Source organism: Protopterus annectens, chromosome 10.part0 (assembly GCF_019279795.1).
Source record: "Protopterus annectens isolate FY-2018-M chromosome 10.part0, PAN1.0, whole genome shotgun sequence".
NCBI classification, from domain to species: domain Eukaryota; kingdom Metazoa; phylum Chordata; order Ceratodontiformes; family Protopteridae; genus Protopterus; species Protopterus annectens.
Window position 1 is genome coordinate 1,601,131,766 of NC_056744.1, and position 23,079 is coordinate 1,601,154,844.

Consider the following 23,079-nt stretch of genomic DNA (forward strand, 5'->3'; position numbering starts at 1 on the left):
GAGGTAGGCTGTATGAACTGCCTTGTCCTCATCCACAGCTCTGGTGACTGACTCAAAGAAGTCGACCAGGTTGAGCAGGCATGATCTACCTTTCACAAAACCAAATTGCGTGGGATCTAGAGTTTGGAGATTCCCTATATCCTTGTTAATTAGGTCCATGATGATGCGCTCCATAGCCTTACATATCAGACTCGTCAGGCTAATGGGATGATAATTCCCAGGGTCTGTATTTGCTCCCCCTTTATGTAGAGGTATGACTGTAGCAGTGCGCCATTTGGTAGGGACAAAGCCTGAGGTGAGGCTGTGATTGAACAGGGCACACAGATGTCGTGCCAATTCACTTTGTAGTTCATGTAGAACACCTCCAGGGATATTGTTGGGTCCCATGGAAGGTATATTCTTGGCCTTGGACAATGCAGCTTTAACGTGTGCTGCAGTAATGCTGTGTGCCTGGCATTCCTCCAGTATTGTGATTGGTCCTTTGGGGGTGAGGGGTAAGGTTGGCACTGAATCTGTCAGCCAGTATATTGGCAATATCTGGTGGGACCACTTCCAAAATTCCAAGTAGCTGGACTGGCTCATTCTCCTTCTGTTACGTTTCTATATAAATCATATGAATATTTTCAAATAACATAGAATTATTTACAAAATTCCAACTAACTGGGCTGGCAGTGTTCCCCTTTGTCACAAAAGGGGTATAGCATAACTTCTTAAGTAATATTTCTGATATAAGTGAGCTGTGTCTTTAATTTTATATTTATGGCACATATATGGAAAAAATTAAATGTATACATGCCTCAGAGCATTTTAGCATAATAATCTGGAACAAAACTAAAAATAATGGGGGGCTTCAAAATCAGGGACTGAGTTTAATTATCAGTCTTATATGCTTAGGAAGTTTCTAGAATAACTGTTTTGCATTAGTATGCATTTTCGGAAGTATATGAATTCTAAAACTCAAACGCCTGTCATTATTTAATGACTGCAATCCTCAGCAATTTGCTGAAAGCCATACATTTTATGAGGTATAAGAACTCTCTACCTCTAAGAGCAAGACTCAAGGGCAACTGCCAAAATAATGAGAAACAAAGCCTCAAAATCAAGGATAGTTTTTAAATATTACTTTAACATACAAAGTTGCTAGAATAACAGTTTTAGTAAGCATGTGCTGAGTGGAGAGGCCACAGTGGGGTAGCGGTTAGCATTGACGCCTTACAGCACGGAGTCTGCATGTCCTCTCTGCGGCTGCATGAACTATAAAGACATGCAGGTTGGTGGGTGTGTGTGGGGTGTGTGTTTGTGTCTTCCGTGAAGGTTGAGCGTCGGGATGGCAACTCGGCACCATAAAAAAACACTGCCAATCATTAGCGGACCCGTGATCCGCTGAGGGCAACGTTCCCGCGACCCCTGACTGGGAAAAGCCGAAAGGCATTGCTTTGTTCTGAGTAACATGAGGACTGTTATCATTTAGTGACTGCAGTGCTCACGGATTTGCCAGAAAACTACAAATTTGCAAGAACAGACCAGAAATGTATGGTAAAATTCTGAGATACTTTACGAAATCATGGAGAGCTGAGAGGTTGCATTGTATGCTCTAATCCTAAACGATATACTGGAGAAGAAATACAACAGTGTAGGGTTTGGTTTTTACAATGTTAAAAAAATATTGGCTGCAGCCCTAAAGTCAGATTATTTGGATCCCTGCTTTTATGTAGTGTAAAACATATTTCTGTTACACCTGCAAGGGCTGATGCTTTTCTGGATGCCGGTATGAGATATTTTAACCTAAGCGTGAGATTTTGTAAAAACGGACCTAGTCACAATCAATGCCTATGGCTATTCTCACTTTATCAGCATAGGGTTACCATCTGTCCCTCTTTTGGCAATTGTGTCCTGCAAAAAAATTGAAAAAATGGCAAATGTCCTGAGATTTTAGGACAAAAATATTTCCAATATTTTCTTTAATAGTTGCATAAAACAGTTATTTTGTATCTGAAACACTTAAATGTTATATGAAACAGAATAATCAACTCAAATGCTAAAATAATAAGCTTTTATTTTGGCAAAAAAGTTAAGTGCTGTCCTTTGCACTGGCCGTGGGTATGTTTTGCCTTGTAAAATCGGACGTTTCTACAAAAAATGTCCCACTTTGGGCATTTGAAAAGGTGGCAACCCTATATTAGCATACAGACCTTGGTGATGTATAATTGTAAATATTCCTGCTGTTGCATATCATATTTAGGTGTTTCACACAGAAAACGATGGTCTAACAAGCAGGGCTGAAAAGTGACTCCGGGCAGTCATTCCACCTACCCCATTACCAAGCAGTAAATTAAAATCAGATCTGCACAATAGAAGCATTTCTTGTGCTGATGTCGCATGACGTTTGCCATCTTCATCAGGTTCTGCTGCGGATTGTATGCTTTTTTAGCAGTTCTTGACCTCCCACAAACGAAACCGTTTCAAACTTTTTTAAGCTGCATCTTTGATTTCACTGAGATGCGGAAAATGGCATTTTTTCTGATGGTACTTAACACGTTGCTTCTGGTTCTCCTAATCGCGTCTGCTGTCATTTATGGGCTCCGGAGGTCTCACACGACCTGCTGAATTATCTGCAAAAATAGGAAGAAACAGCCCGGGGGAAAGAGGCTGCCTAGTCTGTGCAGGCAGTAACTGTTTGGGGAGGCCAGTTTGGGAAGAGGGAGTGGGCACTAGTATGATTAGGTAGGGGAGGGAGTGCAAAAGTGCAAGACTGGTAGAGCGGAGGGAATGTGCCTTATATAATGTTACCCAGTACAAAACATTTATAAATTGCTTCCGACATGACAGAGAAAAAAATCTCTACCAGATTTGAGAGACCAGTGTTGGTCCCCATTGAAGGTGTGCCAGTTCAGTCCAACTTTGCAGCAAACTGGGACCGGGTGAAGGTGTTCCAAGCTCAGCCTGATGACCTACTAATAGCAACTTATACCAAAGCAGGTAAATTTCGGGGTTAACTTTACTTGGAATGAAGGGAACATCTAATGTTTCTTGGTAAGTGTTGTTTTGGGGAAAGTAATAGGAAAACGTTTAGATATTCTGAAAGTTTCAAACTTAGGAGTGTTTGTGCAAGTGTAGGTGGGTTAAGACTCCCCTACCCATCTTCCTAATACCTGTTAAACTTAACCATCTCCCTAACCTTAACCCTGTACTTTACCTTTCAAAAACCCTTTTGTTAACACTGCTACTCAGGGGTGTAGCCAAAAATTTATATTTTCTACTCAAACCTTATGTTGTTGTTCCCGCCACCCATCCATTATTTAAAAAAATGTACTCAATTCTCAAAATGCCTCCCCTGTGCACTTCAGAAAGGGACACTTTATTTTCAATTGTTGACACTTGTAACCATAAAAGGCAATTTTAGATGTACATTATTCTTAAGAAAACATGTTTTGGATAGTACTGTACAGCAGACAATAGTTCAAACAGTTCTAAACATTATGCACTATTTGATTATAAAGCTTTGGAGAAATGCTCCGAAATAATGCACTCACTTGAGTACAGTGAGTATGCCTAGCTACACAAATGCTGCTACTATTCATACAAATATGATCTGAATATCTGGCAGGGTTTTTGTGTTCTGATTATAAAGGGATGTTGTATGTTTTCTTTTGTGAGTGGTTTAGTTTAGATGTCTCAAGTTTTTCCATATGTTGAATTTCAGAATGATGGCATGCGTGACTTCAGTTTCAATCCATCTGCACAAGAAACTGTAGTAATTGGTTGTTTTGGACCATTTCTAGCTCTTTTGTAGTTCCCTGTTTAAAATTCGCCTCTGGGCATTTTTTTCTGGCTATACTGCTCAGACAAGCTCCTCGTGGTCCTGCAGAGTGGTCCTAGCTACAGAGAACTCAGAAAAGCGACTACTTTCTGGATTTAAGTATCTTTGCTTTTTTTCACTTGGAATTGCTTCTGTAGCTTACCCTGAACTAGCTTGAACTGTTTTTTTTTTACTGTTTGCTGCATTATTTTAAAATCTGCCCTTAAAGTTACTTTTTAGTCGAATTTGATCGAAAGTTTGTTTGTTTGTTTGTTTGTTTAATTTAACTGTTGAGGCTGCCCACTAAAGTGTGCTAGCCTGTGTAACTGATTTATCACTGTTTCTGCATTTTCTGTGTGTTTCTATAAAAAAAAACAAAAAAAAAAAAAAATAATCCTTGTTTTCCCGCCTCTCCTCGACTAGTTTAGACCAGTTTACAGGCATTGCTGTATTCTGGGCTGTGGTGTAGTTCCTGTGTTGTCCATTACCTTACTTGGATAGAAGGACGTTTCTTTGCTCACCAGTGGGAGTGGGGAGCTTTGAGCAGCCTACTTGTCCATGTAGGAAGTGACCTCAGGACAAGAAGCTGTAGTAATTGGTTGTTTTGGACCATTTCTAGCTCTTTTGTAGTTCCCTGTTAAAAATCCGCGTTTGCACGGCTTTGCGCGGTTGTTAAACAAGGTTAAACTTTTCTGGCTCCGCCAAGTCTGCTGTTCAAATTTTCCCTTAAGGAAGCTCTACTCTTAGTATAATCAGACTACTCACTGTATTATAAGCCTAGCACTTGTTCTCAATACTTCTCTACTAAGTAAGCACTCTCGTACTAAGTAAAGCACTACATCTACCTACCACCCCTGTGAATATCCACTTCCCTTAAAGGTATACCACTCCCTTATACTGTTCTAGCATGTTGAATGGTAGATTACTGGCGTCCTCTCCAGTTCAGCTGGTCAATCTGGGTATCTTGAGACAATGCTAAAATTGTCTCATGTACACAGACAACCCTCTCCTCCTCCCAACAAACACAAATACATGTGAGAGATGCAACTATATAGCCAAACTGGAGGCTGAACTCTCTCAACTCAGGGCTGGCATGACCAGACAGGAGGAGATGGTAACCACACACACAACAATCCCAGTCCCACATAGACCTACCACAACTGCAAACCAAACACATAAAAACACAAAGACATACTCGGAGGCTCTAATAAAAAACTTACCAAAACAACAGAGGCTCCCAAAGCAGACATCCAAAAATCCACCACCTCAAAACAAAACACATGCAACACATACTTCAATAAATCAGTGTGTCAACCAATCACAGCCCTTAAGGCCATACACTTGTAATAGGTGACTCTATAGTCAGACACAATGATGTCCCGCTGAACAAGGAGAGGGTGACTGTGAGCTGTCTATCGGGAGATAGGATCCTCCACATAACACACGCACTCAAGTCACTCCAAAGCAAGTGCAAATATGACTCCGTCATTGTCCATGCTGGCATGAATGACCTGAGACGTACCTCCCTGGACTACATGAAAAGAGACCTAGAGGAGCTCTCCGATTATGTAGCCCAGGCTGGTATGACCCTGACCCTGAGAAGCATCTTGCCCTCACCAAGAATGATACCACAATACAAAGACAAGATGATCAGCTTTAATAATTGGCTCAAGTACTGCTGTCATTCTAAGGGAATCCAATGTCTGTCTGCCTGGGATGACATGTTGGACAAGCCACGCTGCTTCGCAAGGGATGGCTTACACCTGTCACCACTGGGCTTCCGGATATTGGCAAAGGCTCTTGCCACCCCCATGGTGCCTTTTTTAGGCAGGGCTCAAAAGACAAACCCACCTCCTTAGAAAACAAAAATGGAAAAAAACTAAGGGTAATGCTGCTCAACGCCAGAAGTCTAAATCTCAAGATGCAGGCACTCGATGCACTCCTCAGCATGGAGAACATCGACGTCTGTGCAGTAACTGAAACCTGGTTCAAGGCTCCTGAGAGCACCCCAGCACTACCAGGCTATACTTCGTATCATGCTTTTCGGCCCCAAAACCCGGGCCGAACCACAAAAGGAGGGGGAGTGTCCATATTCATCAAGGACACCCACACCTCCAGGTTAGTAGCAACACAATGAAGCATCAGAGACCATACAGGTGCAACTAACCATAGGCAAAACTGCTATACAACTGGTAGCATGTTACAGACCACCCTCCCAATCACAGGAACCCCACTCAGCCTTCCTGAAGACATTGGAGGATATGAATGTATCACAAAATACCATCATACTGGGAGACTTCAACTACCCAAACATAGATTGGGTACATTATTCTAGCCCTAACACCCTAGCCCAAAGGTTCCTGGAATTCATAAATTCAAATGCACTGGAACAACTAGTCACCTCTCCCACTAGGGGAGATAATATACTAGACTTGATCATCACAAACATGGGGACAAAATGCTCCACACAGGAAGTATACCCCTCACTAGTGAGATCTGACCACAAACTAATCACCCTGGATATACATATCCCACCTCCACCCCCAGCACAAAAGACCACAGTGAAAAACTTCTCAAAAGCAGACTTCACTCTTCTTAAGACTGAGATTGTATCCTTTAAGCCTACTGTGCCAGTGGATACCACATCCCACAATGCCGAATCCTTCACAAATGCTTTCTATGGACATTTCCAAGAATGCATGGATCATGCAATCCCAAATAAATCCAAGTCCCTCTCCACCAAAGGCAAGCGTCCTGTCTGGTGGACCTCAGCCATTAACAAATTGTATAACAAAAGAAGGAAGCTACTGCACGTCAGAGCAAAATCCCATGAAGGGAAGACATCTCTGATTAACATTAGCAGAAAACTACGTTCTCTCATAAAAACATCCAAGGCCAACTTTGAGAGAAAAATCACTAAGGACACTAAAGATAACCACAAAGCCTTCTTCAGCTATGTTACAAACCTGGGCGGAAACCCTCAGATATGCTCAGAGTTAGTTCACAACAACAAAAAATACACTGAACCCACAGATATTGCCAACATTCTGGCTGACAGGTTCAGTGCAAATTTCTCCCCTCCCTCACCCCCAAAAGAAGAAATACTTATCCCAGCCGAATGTAATCCCCCTGTCATCTCAGATGTCCAAGTGAGAACCGCCCTTAACAAAGCTAAAAACACAGCATCAATGGGACCTGACGGTATCCCGGGTTGCGTGTTACGTGAACTCCAAGAGGAGCTAAACCACACATAAAAATGCTATTTAACCTTAGCCTTACTTCAGGATATGTACCTGAACACTGGCGTACAGCAACAGTGGTCCCACTCCACAAAGGGGGTACCTCTACAGACGCTGGGAACTACCGCCCCATAAGCTTAACCAGCCTGGTCTGCAAAGCTATGGAAAGAATCATTATGGAACTCATAAACAGAGACATAGGGGACCTACAGACACTTGACCCCACCCAGTTCGGCTTTGTAAAGGGCAGATCCTGCCTTTTGAACCTGGTTGACTTTTTCGAAACAGTCACTAGAGCCATTGATGAGGGCAAAGCAGTCCATACAGCCTACCTGGACTTGGCAAAGGCCTTCGACACAATACCCTACTCAGGCATCATAGATAAGCTCAACAGCTTAAACGTAAACCCTTATGTCACTAGATGGGTTGCAAACTGGCTAAAGGACAGAACCCATAAAGTTAAAATCGCTGGAGCAATGTCAGACTCAAAGCCAGTCACAAGTGGTGTCCCACAGGGATCTGTCCAGGGACCCCTCCTGTTCGGCATTTATTTCTCAGATGTTAAAGCAAACATGGGAGGGTCGTGGCTGACAAAGTTTGCAGATGACTGCAAACTAGGTGCCATAGTCGATACACCAGCGGACACATACATCCTACAAAAAGGCCTCACAGAAATGGACAACTGGTGCCGGAGTCGCAGCCTTAAACTAAATGCCAAAAAATGTATAGTCATCCCCTTTGGGAAAAACAAAGTACCCACAAATTATCACATAGACAGCAACCCACTGAGTACGGAAAAAGTAATCAGAGATCTAGGGACCCAAGTCAACAGCGACCTCTCATTTGACACCCACGTTGCCAAAGTGGTTAGAAAAACATTCTACCTTGCACACCACATCATGAAGGGATTCACATCCAGATCCAAGGATGTCATTGTACCCCTATACTCCTCCCTCATCAGACCCATGATTGAGTACAATGCCCCATTTGGCATGTACCTCACCCGGCATTTGCAACAGCTGGAGAGACCACAAAAGTACTTCACCAAGAGGATCAAGGGTCTCCAACATATGTCTTATTCTGCCAGACTAAAGAAACTTCAGCTCTATTCAGTAGCATACCTCCTGCTCAGAGGTGATCTCTGCCTGATGTACAAGGCCATGTCCAATCAGGATCTGATGGACATGCTCCACCTCAAAAAATCCAAATCCATCAGGACCACGAGAACTAAAGACTTAAACCTCGGCACAAGTATGAATAGGACATGCTGGAGGGATAAATTCATAACCCAGAGGCTTCCCATGCTTTGGAACAAGATCCCAGTTCGTATTAGGCAGAGCCCCTCACTGACTCTCTTTAAGAGAAATCTTGATGAGTGGATGGGAGATCATAAGTTTACCCCAGGGGTCACATCTGTGTCACTGCTAGACAGGGGCACAGTCAACTGAGTCTATTATATAAGGGGACCTTCATTGTGTCACTACTAGACAGAGGCACAGTATTCTAAATTTATTCTGTACATTTTTTGTACCATTTCATGGGGTGGCAAAACCACATCACTATGGCTAGGCTTACAAATGCCCCAGGGCAGATAGCCTAGTACTATACTATGAAACTACTGTAAATCAACATATACTGATATATATGTAAATGTAGGTATGTGTGTGCAGATAGGAATGTGCGTGTACATATATATATATATATATATATATATATATATATATATGTGTGTGTGTTTGTGTGTATATATGCATTGATGAATGACTTTGTGTATATATATATATATATATATATATATATATCTATATATATATATATATATATATATATACAGGATTATATTTCTTTACATCACAGATAAACTTTCATCAACATAAAATATGTCTTGAAAGTTCATTGATGACCCCTTTCATCTAAACCAAAAAAAAAATAATAGGCGATTGCTAATTAAACAAATGCATTACATTTGTGGCCACCCTAAAATAACAAGAAATTTTGCTTTTATGTCGAGGGGCTTTGCTCCCACATTCCCAGAAATTAAATATACTAACTCTGCAGTCACATAACCGCGGAGAAAGAGGATAGCTCCTGAAATTAGAGTACAGACTGTAATGTATATGTAACACTGCAACTACTGATGAAATTTGCTCAAAATGATGGCATGCATTTAAATCTACTGTAGCTATATATGCAGATAGATATTTAGTTAGACATGTGTATATATATATATATATACACATATATATATATATATATATACACACACATACACACATATATATATATATATATATATATATATATATATATATATATATATATATATATGTTAATCACAAAAAAAGACACTGAACGAACTCAGGCAGCAAACTGATACCACAGGAAAACGTCTCTTTCAAGTGAAGTGCTAGAATTAAGCTGAAGCACAAATGGAAAAGTTTTTAATGCTTTATTTTACATCCGTTTTCGTCCACACTTCTTCAGAATGACAAATGAGAATACAAAAAGACCCAGGATACCCTGCTTTTTATACAAGTACTAATTCAAATATCTTAATAGATTAATTAATCTCTTATTCAATTAAAACAGCTTCAAAATGCACTTTAAAATAAATCCAAAAATTCAGTGTCAAAACTATGTAGCAAACAATGCTTGTATTCTTCTTGAAATTACCATAGTGAATATGTATCAGCACAATCAACATATTCCAACCTAAAATATTATAAAACATGAATAATAAATAAAAAATGGTAAATAATGAATAAGTTATTGATGATTTTGATGTCACTATCAAAGTTTAGCTGCTCTCAATTTTAGAATGGGTGCTATGGAAACCATGTCGTTAAGACCTGGGGGGTTAGTTGATTCTAGCACTATTTGCCAGAACAGTTCTCGATATTCAACCCTGGTCTCCCACATGCCACCCCTAGGATCAACTTGTACAACTTCCAACACAAAAAATCTGTATTTAGCTCTAGTACAAAGGCAAGAGTGTTTGTAAAGTGCATTACTTTCCCTTGCTGTTCTAATGTCATACAAATGCTCATAAATACGTTGTTTGAGCTTCCTTTCACTCTTGCCTATGTAGAATGAGTCACATGTCATACATACTGCCAAATAAATTATTCAATTGGTATTACAATTAGCAAAGGAGTTAAGTACCAATCTCCTGTCCCTTGCCTTAAGATAATAACTCTCTCCAACTAAATGATTTGCACAGTATTTGCATGCCCCACATCCAAACAGACCCTTCTTGTTGGTAGATGTAATAGCCTTAACATCAGTGTCACCACGTTCTAAATAATTTTTTATGGTTTTCCCTTTTCTATACACAAGTTTTGGTTTGTCAAAAAATATTATGCAAGTCAGAGAATTTCAAAAAGTTTTCCCATTCCTTTTCAACAATTTTCCTGATGGATGTTGTTTGTCCATCAAAGGTAATAACCATACTGTTAGTGTATTTGTCACCATCTTGTAGTCTACTTGGTGGGTTCCTAGTGTACCTCCGTCCCTAAAATAGGGTGAATCTAGAATTTCTACACAAGCAAACTTCATCATAAACTTCATCTAAGAGCTTGTTAGGGTAACCCTCTTTTGAAACTGTTGTCTTAACCACTTACATTCCTTGTAAAATCTTCATCTTCAGAAAACATTCTACTAGTTCTAACTAACTGCCCTTTTAATACTGCTCTTTTTTGAAAAAAGGGGTGTGAGCTAGTAAAATGGAGGTAAGAATTTGAGAACGTCTCCTTTCTGTATATCTTAGATACAAAATGGTTGTCTTTTTTGGTAATGGTAATGTCTAAATAATTCAGAGTATTCCTGTCAAACTTAAAAGTAAATTTCAAGAAGGACGTTGTTTCATTTAAACATTTAACCATATCAACAAAAGAACCTACATCACCTTTCCACAAAAAACAGAGATCATCTAGAAATCTGCCATAAAGTAACCATTTTTCTTTATAGATGGAATTCAACAAAAAGTTATTCTCCCAGTATGCCATAATAACGTTCGCATAAGTGGATGCACAAGGCACCCATAGCTGCCTAACCTGTTTGCAGTATTCTCCTGCAAAATAAATGAAGTTATTTTTAATACAATTTCCATAAGGACTAGCACTGTCCTAAATTCATTGTTGGTAAGCCCATTAAAACCAACAAGCATTTCTTCAAACCATTCCAAGCCGATCTCGTGGGAATACTTGTGAAAAGATCCACCACATCCATTGTTCCAAAAGAAAGATCAGCGGAACACATGGAATGGTCTAATCTTTGAGAAGGTCCCATGAATCTTTAAGTATGTTCTGGTTATCAGACACTAATTTCTTGATCTTAATATCCACGTATTTAGCCAAGGGTGCTGTTACCGAACTTTCTGCTGCCACTATAGCTCTTAGAGGAGGATCATTGGCATCTTTGTGAATTTTCGGTATACCAAAAATAACAGGCACCCTAGGTTTGTCAACGTGTAAATATCTGTAAGTGTCTAGATCAATGAGGCCTTCCATAACCATATCATTTAATAATAGGTAAATCTTTTTATATGATATGTTGATTTCATTGATAGAAATTCTAACATATTTATCTGAGTTATTGAGAATTTCAAACATTTTCCCTTCGTAGGATATTTGATCCATAATTACCACCCCCCCTCCTTTGTCTGGTTTCATCACCAAGAGACTTGTCCCTACTAATATCATCCAGCAACTTCTTTTCTTCCATTGTTAAGTTATAATTTACATAATTATGTGAAAGTTGCTGTCTAAAGTTGTATTCCAGGACGTTCTCAAGATTTTTAAGTTGGGGGTGAACTGGGGGGTTAAATGTACTCCTACGTCTAAGGGTGTTGTTAGGGTTATGTATATTTATGTCATGAAACATCAATTCAAGGTTCTTATTCCTAATAAATAGTTTCAAGTCAATTAATAAGTTGACCATATTGGTTTTTTTGTTAGGTACAAAACCAAAACCTTTGGAGAACAAACTAAATATAACTTTGTTAATTGGTAAAGTAGAAAAATTGTAAATAGAAAAATCACCACATATCCATCTAAAACCTGTGTTTTCAATCTGGTTGGTCAGTTCCATTTTACTGGATTCCTCATTTGAGGTCTCCTTTTGTTCCCCTGGTAGTTTTTTGAATATGAGTCTACATTGTTTTTAGACCTAAGCCTTTCAGATCTTCTTAAAGGAGGGAATTCCCTGTCAAAATTCTCTTCACTTAGGACAATTATCCTCCCTTATATGATGATATTGATATTGGTATCCTTCCTATTCCTACCCTTGGTAGCTTCGAATTATGAATATATATATTATATATCATGAAGGTCCCTTTTTTTTTTTATAATTTCATTTTTTGACCTTTATCTTTTTACATTTATCTTTTTTAAAAAATATTTTAGATTTTTATTTTTCATCTTATATATATAAACTAAAAGTAGAAGTAATGTAATGTTGTAGTTAGTTCCTTCTATCCTGACTCTTCTATTTCAGTATCATTGTTTTTAATTTTTAATCTCATCCACATCACACACATTTTTCAAAAAAGCAAAAAAATCTGTAATGAAAATCACTGCCATCCATTAATTATGTTGGGGTACTTGCATACCCCCTGAGGCCTTTTGGTACAATATTAAACAAACAGTGCTTAAAAGATAAAATTATCCATTCAACATCTAATTTATGTAAGAAAAAGTCAAAATCTTCAAGCATAGTTCTAAATGTCCCATTATTAGCAACAGTGTTAACTTTCATCTGAAAGTCAAATTTGGCTTTAAAAATGTCTGAAAAAAGTTTCTGAGTACCTCTTGTTTTGTTCTGGTTAGTCCCTGCTTGGTTTAAAACAGGCGCACGAGGACTAGCAGTGTCCCTATTAAATCCACCATCGTCGTTATTACTGCAAAACAGTCTTGGCATACTGCTAAAACTGTTATCACCATCCTCGTTGGATGTTCTTCATCTCACATTGCTGCAGTCCTTACACTTGGGTAGTCCGCTGTCCTCGGTCGGCCCGAATATCAAAGTATAAGGCTGACGTCGGTCAAGGCGCATTTGACTGACATCAGGACGTCAGGGTACAAATGCGCATGACCGACGTCATATCCTCAGTCTTTTTTGCCGCATGGTCCGATGCAGAAGCAGCGTTGCAAGTGCCGGTTGGCGTTCTGAAATTGTTCGATTTCGGAGTTTCAGACCGAGTCAAAGTTGGCTAAGTACCCCGTTGGGGAATATTTTAGTTTTTTCTTGCCTCAGTGGTTTACCGGATGTCAGAAAAAGTGAATAATTGTATTTCTTGTGGGAAACAGATACCGCATAGAGACTACCATACTTTGTGTATTCCTTGTTTAGGGCCGACGTTGTTGGGTGTCGCTCTTGTGCTAGATTCAATAAGCGCACTATTAAGAGAAGATTAGATTGTGCCAGGTTAGTCTTCGGGAAGCGGTGCAATTATAAAATGCCGTCGGATGCTCCGACGCCCGCTTCTTTGAAGAAGCGCAAGGACAAAGCAGTTAAACCTAGGCTAGAGGAACCGTCAGTACCGGACGCCGGTTCTTTAGAGGTGTCGGTGGAGCCGGTGGTTCCACCGGAGGTTTCTTTGGGATCCCAGGAAGAGACTTTGTTATTGCAGGATGTGGCCTCTCAGGAGGCAGGCCAGGCTGATGGGGCTTCTCAGGTTACTATACTCCCTCTCCTGCCTAGGGTGGTTAGGCCCTCTCCTTCTGTTTCCAAGGCTTCTCCCAGGGGCAGGCCAGGTTTAGCTTCAGTTGGTGTTACCCCTAGCTCTTCAGGAACTGTGCCCAAGAAGCATATGCTTAAAATGGCAGAAGATTTGATTACTTTGATTAGGGTTCTATGCCCTCCTGATAAGAGACCTAGGGTGGAGCCTGAGCTAGGGAGTTTTGAGCAGGCTTCAGGCGTTTCAGAGTCTTCGACTGAAGACTTGCAGGAGTACTCTCCTTATTCTGATTCTGATGTGGATGATTCTTCTCCTTCTGCTTCTCCTCCTCAGCATTTTTCTTTTCAGAAACTCTTCATTCCCTGAGGGAGCATTTTAAGTGGGAAGGTCAGGACTTCTCGGATTCCAGGAAAAGGCTTAGGGAATTTTTGTTTTTACCCCAGCATAGGCCTTTGGCTATACCTCCTGTTTTGGATGTAGTAGAAGATGTTTTTACAGAGGCTTCTCTTAATCCTGATTCTTTGCCTCCTGCTCCTGTTAAACTGGATAGGTATTACAGGGTGCCTGAAGTTCATAAGTATCTTTTTAAGAGTCCTAGGGCAGACCCAGAAACTGTTAGCCAGGGGCCTAAAGGTGTTAAGGCTTCTGTTGTTAAGAATCCGGTTCCTGCAGACAAAGAGGCCAGGGCCTTGGATAGATGGGGAAAGAAAGTTTATACTTCTTCCACTCTTGCTATGAGGGCTTTGAATTGCCAGTTTCACATGTTGAAATACCAAAACTATCTCCTTTCACAACTGAAGTCTAAGGTTGATGCTCTGGCAGAAGGTATTGATTGTAAAGAGTTGCAAGATTTAGTACATATTTCTGAACAGGTGGGTAAGCATTCTTTGCAATGTGGTTTTGATGCTGTACAGGCCTCGTCTAGGGTGGCTGCCACTGGGTCAGTTCTTCGCAGGCACGCCTGGCTGAGGGATCAAAATTTATCTGAACATGTTAAAACAAGGATTTTAGATGCTCCTTTACAATCTGACGTGTTGTTTGGTCCTCCTGTTGAGGCAGTTTTAAAGAAAATGGAAGACAAGGCTAAGTCTATGCAGACTGTTAAAGATTTTTGCAGGTCCAGCCTCCAAAGTTTAGTAGAAATTGGCCTACTAAGGGGTGGACGTATCCTTCTTATGATTCCCAGTCTAGGGGTAGATCTAGACGTGGTAGGGGCAGAGCTCAGGGCTCTTTCAGGCCTAGAACAGGGAGTTCTCCTGCACAGTCTTGGTGAGGGCAGGGGTCAGTCCTTTCATAAACAGACCCAATGACCTACCTTTTCAGCTGCCAGAGCCTTCTCGTCTGGCAGCACCTTTGGGAGGAAGGTTGGCACTTTTCAAAGAAAATTGGAGTTTAATTACCCAAGACAGATGGGTATTGGATATCATACACCACGGTTACAGGTTTTATTTCCATACCTTGCCTCCTTTCAAAGGCATGCCAGACATTCCTCCTCAACAAAGAATAGAGGCTCACAAGCAAGTTTCTCTGTTACTCCAAATAGGGGCCATACAGCCGGTCCCTATGCCAGAAGTGGGCCTAGGATTTTATTCTCGCCTGTTCCTAGTACCAAAGAAGGGGAACACGTGGAGACCAATTTTGGATTTATCTACCCTCAACACTTATCTGGACATTCCCAAGTTCAAAATGTTGACGTTACAGCAGCTTTTACCTCTGCTGGGCAAAGATCATTGGATGGTAACTTTGGATCTCAAGGAGGCTTACCTTCATGTTCCTATCAGACTAAGTTGCAGGAAGTATCTGCGTTTTCGAGCTGGGACTTCTCACTATCAGTTCTCTGCATTGCCCTTTGGCTTATCTACTGCCCAGAGTGTTCACGAAAGTTCTGGCTCCAGTGATAGCTTTCTTCAGGCTAAAAGGAATACAGATCTATCCTTATTTGGACGACTGCCTGATTCTGGCTCAAGGAAGGGAAGAGCTTCTTCATCATTTGGAATATGTGATAGCAGTGCTAAGATGCCTGGGGTATTCTGTGAGCGAAATAAAGTCCAGTCTAGTACCCTCTCAGGACATGTGCTTTCTGGGTGTGAGACTGAATACAGCATCCCAGATGGCCTTTTTAACCCCGGACAAACAAAAGAGTCTATCCCTTTACTTCCATCAACTATCTCATCAGTCCGGGCTGACTGCAAGGACAGTCCTTCAAGCCTTAGGGTTCATGGCATCTTGTATTCTGGTGCTTCCCAATGCCAAACTGCATATGAGGAAGCTGCAATGGTATCTCAAAAATGTATGGACACAGCACTGCCAGGATCTGGACACTGTCATTCAAATAATACCTTGCATTCAAAAGGAATTTTTGTGGTGGGCTCAGGAATGTCACCTAAACAAGGGACTCTCTGTGACCCGGCCAGAGGCGAGTCAGATTTTAACAACAGATGCCTCAGACATTGCTTGGGGAGCTCATCTAAATGGAAAGTGGATACAAGACAAGTGGCCTGCCAGACTACAACATCTACATATCAACCTGAAGGAGATGTTAGCAGTCCAGTTTGCATTAATAGCTTTCAAGGATTTACTTCTTCCAGGGCAGGTGTTGATTCTAACAGACAACACAACTGTCATGTGGTACATCAACAAGCAAGGGGAGCAGCATTCTTATCCTCTATGCAGGCAAGCAATGATTTTGTGGGAGACTGCTCTCAGTTTACAGCTCAATCTTCAGGCAAGGTTTCTGCCAGGAGCACAGAACTCCTTAGCAGATGTGTTGAGCAGACGAATTATGGATCCCCACGAGTGGAAATTGGATCCTCATGTATTTCAGAAATTGACAGTGTCATGGGGAACTCCAGACATAGATCTGTTCGCTTCTCCACTAAACCATCAGCTGCCAAAGTTTTGCACAAAAGGTTTCATCCCACAGCTTGGAGAGTGGATGCTCTTTCTTTCAATTGGAGCAATCTTCATGTGTATGCCTTTCCACCTCTGCCTCTCCTCCCAAAGGTACTTCTAAAGGTCAGACAGGACAAGCCAAGGATGATTTTAATAGCTCCAGATTGGCCTCGACAGCACTGGTACCCATTACTGAGAAGTCTAGTACAGAAGCCTCCATGGCCTTTGCCTTCGATTCCACACCTGTTGTCACAGGAGGACAGCCATTTGCTCAATGTCAAGCTTCACTCTCTGCACCTAACAGCCTGGCATATTCTGTTTTGAACCATAGTGGGCCTCCACTTCCTCAGCAAGTTTTGAATGTTATTTTGGAAGCTAGAAGGCCTAGTACAAGGAAAGTGTACGCAGATAAATGGAAGAGATTTTTATTTTGGAGTGCAGCAAAAGATTTTGATGTTTCTGAGCCTAATTTGAGTGTGGCTCTTCAATATCTTACTGAGTTACTGGACAAAGGTTTGTCTTTCTCTTCTATTAAGGTTCATGCTGCAGCAATTTCGGCTCACTATGATTGTGACCCACCATTGTTTTCTCATCCTTTGTTCAAGCAATTTCTTAGAGGGGCAAAGAATATAAGACCCCCATGAAGAGCTCCTACTCCTGCTTGGGATCTCAATTTTGTGTTGGAGAAACTCACTCTACAACCTTATGAGCCTGCAGCTACTTCTGAGTTGAAATATTTATCATGGAAGACTGCTTTTTTGTTGGCCATTACCTCTGCAAGAAGGGTTTCTGAATTGCAGGCCCTTATGGCGGTTGAGCCTTTCTTGATTTTCCATAAGGATAGGGTATCTTTACGTACTAATCCTTCCTTTATGCCTAAAGTGGTTTCTAGTGTGGCTTTAAACCAAACTATTCATTTGCCTACTTTTTATGCAAATCCCCAAAATAAAGGGGAAAAGATTTTGCACACTTTAGATGTACACAGGCAGTTGCGATATTATTTGGACAGAACTAAAGGGTTCAGGCAGTCTCAGCAGTTGTTTGTTTCTTTTGCTTTGGGTTCTCAGGGCAAGCCTGTGTCAAAACAAACTATTTCTAAGTGGATTGGGTTTTGCATTGCTTTCTGTTATTCCCATCATGGCAAGGAGATTCCAGCTGGGATTAGGCCTCATTCCACTAGGGCTACTGCCACTTGACAGCCTTTTTGAGGGAGTGGCAACCAAGGATATTTTGGAGGCAGCTACTTGGAGTTCAGTGCATACTTTCTCTAGGCATTATCACCTACCACTTTACTCTAAATCCAGGGCTGGTTTTGCCACTGCTGTGTTGCAGGGCATTTTGGCAGCTCCTGCTTCCTTGTAGTTTGGCCATCCTCCCTTACCTCTGCTTTGGGATTCTACCCAAGTGTAAGGACTGCAGCAATGTGAGATGAAGAACATAGTACAGTTTTGTACCTACCATAAATGTAGATGTTCGAAGATCCACATTGCTGCAGTCCAATTTACCCTCCTTCCCCTCTGTAGTTAGAGGTGGTTGTGTGGGTTGGGTTGTAAATATTGTGTATATTGTATATATTGTACATATAATTAGTGCAAGGGTGGTTGGTTGTTTGTTTGCTGTCTTTTGGTTTTGACCTTTATGTTTAGGGTCTTCTGACATCTGGGGCAAGAAAAGACTGAGGATATGACGTCGGTCATGCGCATTTGTACCCTGACGTCCTGATGTCAGTCAAATGCGCCTTGACCTACGTCAGCCTTATACTTTGATATTCGGGCCGACCGAGGACAGCGGACTACCCAAGTGTAAGGACTGCAGCAATGTGGATCTTCGAACATCTACATTTATGGTAGGTACAAAACTGTACTTTTCTGTAGTCCGTTGACGGGTTCCGTGGGTCCCATCTCCTCTCCCTTTACTTCGTAGTCCGTGTTCTGCTTCCTGGTTATCTCGGGGGAGGTAGCGACGATAACAGCATGGTCATCGATTGGCTCAAAGGCGTCAGCAGACCTACCAGCTGTGTCAGCTGCCCCACCAACTTGCGTAGTTCACCAGCTTCGGAACTACGCTGAGAATTATCAGTATTAGAGCTGCCCAAAGGTTCCATCCAAACGACAACAGATAAACAAGTACAGGAAAGTGTCCAAATCAACTGATAATCACAAAAAAAGACACTAAACGAACTCAGGCAGCAAAGTGATACCACAGGAAAACGTCTCTTTCAAGTGAAGTGCTAGAATTAAGCTGAAGCACTAATGGAAAAGTTTTTAACGCTTTATTTTACATCCGTTTTCGTCCACATTTCTTCAGAATGACAAATGAGAATACAAAAAGACCCAGGATACCCTGCTTTTTATACAAGTACTAATTAAAATATCTTAATAGATTAATTAATCTCTTATTCAATTAAAACAGCTTCAAAATGCACTTTAAAATAAATCCAAAAATTCAGTGTCAAAACTATGTAGCAAACAATGCTTGTATTCTTCTTGAAATTACCATAGTGAATATGTATCAGCACAATCAACATATTCTAACCTAAAATATTATAAAACATGAATAATAAATAAAAAATGGTAAATAATGAATAAGTTAACTATATATAACTATATATAAATATATGTAACTATATATGCAGATAGATATTTAGTTAGACATGTTTATATATATATATATATATATATATATATATACACACACACACACACACACACACACACACACACACACGCATATATATATATATATATGTGTATACATATGCACACACACACACATATATATATATATATATATATATATATATACACACACACACACACACACACACACACACACATATAATAATATAATATATATATTGATAGCAATTTAGCCATATAAAACTGGGGAATATTGCTGACAACATGAAATTCTCATGAGACAGAATTAAATGAGCAATAACAAGGGAATTTATTTCATGGAAATGACAAAAGTTGCAAAAATAGTTAGAGCCCCCCCCCCCCATTCATTTATGGAGGTGTACTGCTTCATATCATAGAGTCTGCTGAATTACACTATAAATAGATGTACTCATGTGGCCCAGATCAGTTTCTAAACCTTATGTTACTTATAAAAGAAATGACATAAATGTCAAAATGTAGTAATAAGGTAGCTTACTAAGGGACACCACTGAAGTGGAATCTTAAAGGGTTTGTTTCGTTTATCTGGCCTTTTCTGTACAAATTGTCAATCAGGAAACCAGTTAGGTCTTACATGTTGTTAAGCTCTTTCATACCGCATAAAAATGAAATTCAGGGGTGGAGTTACTTGGAGAATGTAATATTACTGAAAGTAATTAGGCAGTTTTTACCAGAATGTGCCTAAAGGACACTAGCAGTTTGCTTCATTTTTGCAGTTCAAGCATATACTCGTAAGGCTATGGTTTTACTCTGACAGTCCCTGCTGTACTCTGTAATGACAATTCAAATTCCAATCTGTAAAGGCCGTTATTACCAAACCAGTAACCATAACTAATATAAACAAGTCAGCACTAAGACACAAAGTCTCGCATTACAGCAGAAAGCAATGCATCTCCCCTTGAACTTGTTTTGCAAATTTGTACTTAATAGTATGCAGTCATCTGTAAACATAAGAAATATATTGGCTGAAATATTCAGTTTCATTTGATTGTCTAATAGTGTGCTTATTTGGTATGTCATTTCTTTCATAACTAATAGAAAAAGGGCTGGGGAACATGGGCATCCAAACCTAGTACCCCGTCTAATGTAATCACGGTTAGGCAAACCCCATTAACAAAGATTCTAAAAGATGGAGAAGAATATAGCTTAATCTAATTCTACTGAGTCAAATGCTTTCTTAATGTCAAATAATTGTATTTCCTTTACTGTTTATTCTTCCATAATAGTGAAGAAAGGCAACTAATTATCTCTCTCCCTTTAATAAATACTTTCTGGCCTGCACAGCTTAAGCGTGGTAGAAGGGCTTCCAGTCTGGGTGCTAGGATCTTCACTAATATTTTTTTATCTACACTTATGAGAGATATGGTTCTGAAATCACCCCAGTGGGGGATCTCTTGCTTTAGTTTTGGAATAACTATGAAGATAGCCTGACTGAAGTTGGGAGCCAATGGGTGATAAATGTCCTTCCTGTTAAATATCTTGGTTAGTGTCTGTGTCAGTTCTGCCCCTCCCCATTTATAGAATTCAGCTGGGGAACCACCTATCCCAGGAGCTTTGTAGGACTTGAGTTTGGAAGCTGCATTAGTCACTTCCAGAAGAAAATGAGCGATTTATTAAAGTTTAATCTTCTCCTTTTTTGGCATGGCCAGGTAACACTCGGGTCATTAGACTGTGCACCACACAGGCTGGTATACTAGTTTTGTGAACCTTCCCTGAGTGCATCATCCTGTGTTATTAGATCTCCAGTGTCACTCTTGACAACAGGTTCTACAAGATTACTAATTTAAAGGTTGAAAAAACAGAAGATACATTTCAGATCTCTTTCCCTATGGATCCACCAAAAATGTTCTCTTCTTAATAATTCAGCTTCTGCCTGGGATATTTCTAATAAGATAATTTCTTCTGATAGTAGCATTTCTTGATCTTTGAGTTCCACTCCTTCTTCTTCCACTAGTCTTTGCTGAAGTTAGCAATACTGCTTCTGGACAAACATATCAGTCCAATATGTTCTTCTAATACACCCTAAGTCCATGATATCTCCTGTAATAGCATACCTTAAAACCCTTTTATCCCCTTTCAAAACCCATCAAAACATGTCCATTACCATCCTTGTATTTTAGATATGGCTCAGTCTAATGCAACTATTAGACCAATTGGTACATGGTCTGACAGATTAATCTCAAATATATTAGCTAATTGCATTTTATTCCTGCAGTATTTCAAGAGCAGAATCAAGTCTATCCTTCTACCTTGCCAGACAAGATCCCTGGAAAAAGTGGGACTTTTATCTGTCAGGTGGATCTTTCTCTCCATATCTCCAGCCATCAGTAATTGCACATCTAATTCTTAAGCAATGACTGACACCTTAAGTGGTGGTGCTCCTTTTATTGGTAAATGTGATCTAGTCCCTCATCAAGTACCAAATTAAAGTCTCCTACTAATGTACTAAATTTAGTGAGGTCATACTTGTAAAAATGTAGTACATACATTTCTATCATTAGTATTTGTTGCATAAGTATTACCTTTTAGCCTTAGCCATTTTCCTTACTAAGGATTCCTTCTCACATCAAGCACATCCCCCAGCCACTTCCTTTATCTGATGAGTATTAGCCAATAGTGAACTGTGGAATAAAATAAGCCCTCCTCTTTCACACCCTCCAGGCATGTGGTCAGCACACAATGGGCTACTGCTTATATTTAAACTTGTGCTTCACACACTTTGTTTTGTCTCTTGGGGACAAATCCTTTTTTGCCTGTTTTCTTCATAGTTTTTGTAAAATTCTAGCTCTTCTTATTGGGCGTGTGCACCCCCCCCCCTACATTCCATGCAAGAAATCTGACAGTTTTATTGGGCAGCTTTAACAGAGATCCCATAGATGCATAATGACCGTTCACTGAAGCATTTGGCATAACCATTTCCTCAGTCTAACCAGAAAAATTAATATTCTAGGAAACTTCCTAGGCTGTGACCTAAATAATCCTTTTGGGTACCTAAAATGGAATCTACATCCAGGCAGACAGTCCTGGTGGCTATTGTATGACCAATGGACTCACGTGGGTATAATCAATACCCTGTGTCTACATCTGACCCCAGGTTATTATCTCTCAAGTACCTACTTCATTAATGTGTGTAAAAAAAATGGTCACTAGCCAATTCATTTTTGGGTGATTTTATGATTATGGGTAAAGGGGAATCAGGGTTTGATTCCAAAGCGGGAGCCTGAGCAATGGCTACCACTTCCAAGGAAGACAGCAGGCATGCAAACTACCCACTTCCAACTCAGGGAAGTAGTGACAAAAAATAACAGTACAGGACTCTTTTTGGGCCCTGTAACCTCACAGCAAGACGTTGTCCCATTCGATTCTCAGCTAGAGCGTCTTCTGTGTGGAGGCATGTGTGAATGGGTGTACCTTCATTGAAGGTTGTGCGTCAGGGCTGGTAACTCGGCACGTAAAAATCCACTACCAAACATTAGCGGACCGGAGTTCCGCTGTGGCGACCCCTAACCAGGATAAGCTGAAAGACACAACAACTGGAATGAGTATACTTTAAATCCTTTAATGAGGATCTATTGGAGGGCAAGTCTGATGGTAGCAGCTGTAGTAATTCTAGCTCCAATAGCATATTTTAAAGTTGCTGCAGTTAAAAAGCTCCTAGTTGGATCTTGGGACCAAGCTGGTGGTCCACCATGAGGTGAGCTACCACCTGTTCCAGACCCTGATTCTCAGTGCTCCCTCGATGCTCTTAACAGAGTGTCCAGGGGTTCCAAAGCATTTACTATGGAAAAATTAGAG

At 40.4% G+C, this 23,079-nt stretch overlaps 1 protein-coding gene across 4 annotated transcripts in view; it reads left to right on the forward strand.

The window, feature by feature from the left end:
- LOC122813774 (sulfotransferase 1 family member D1-like) overlaps positions 1 to 23,079 on the forward strand; it is a 506,318-nt gene that overhangs the window by 217,321 nt on the left and 265,918 nt on the right. The window contains exon 1 of one of the 4 annotated variants that reach the window (XM_044086271.1): positions 2,768 to 2,979. The exons of 2 other annotated variants lie outside the window; for them this stretch is intronic. In XM_044086271.1, the coding sequence (XP_043942206.1) occupies positions 2,823 to 2,979 (157 nt within the window). In that variant the 5' untranslated portion in view covers positions 2,768 to 2,822. Of the gene's footprint in view, positions 1 to 2,767; positions 2,980 to 23,079 lie in introns of those variants that run through there. One more of the 4 variants, XM_044086268.1, reaches the window with a different exon arrangement.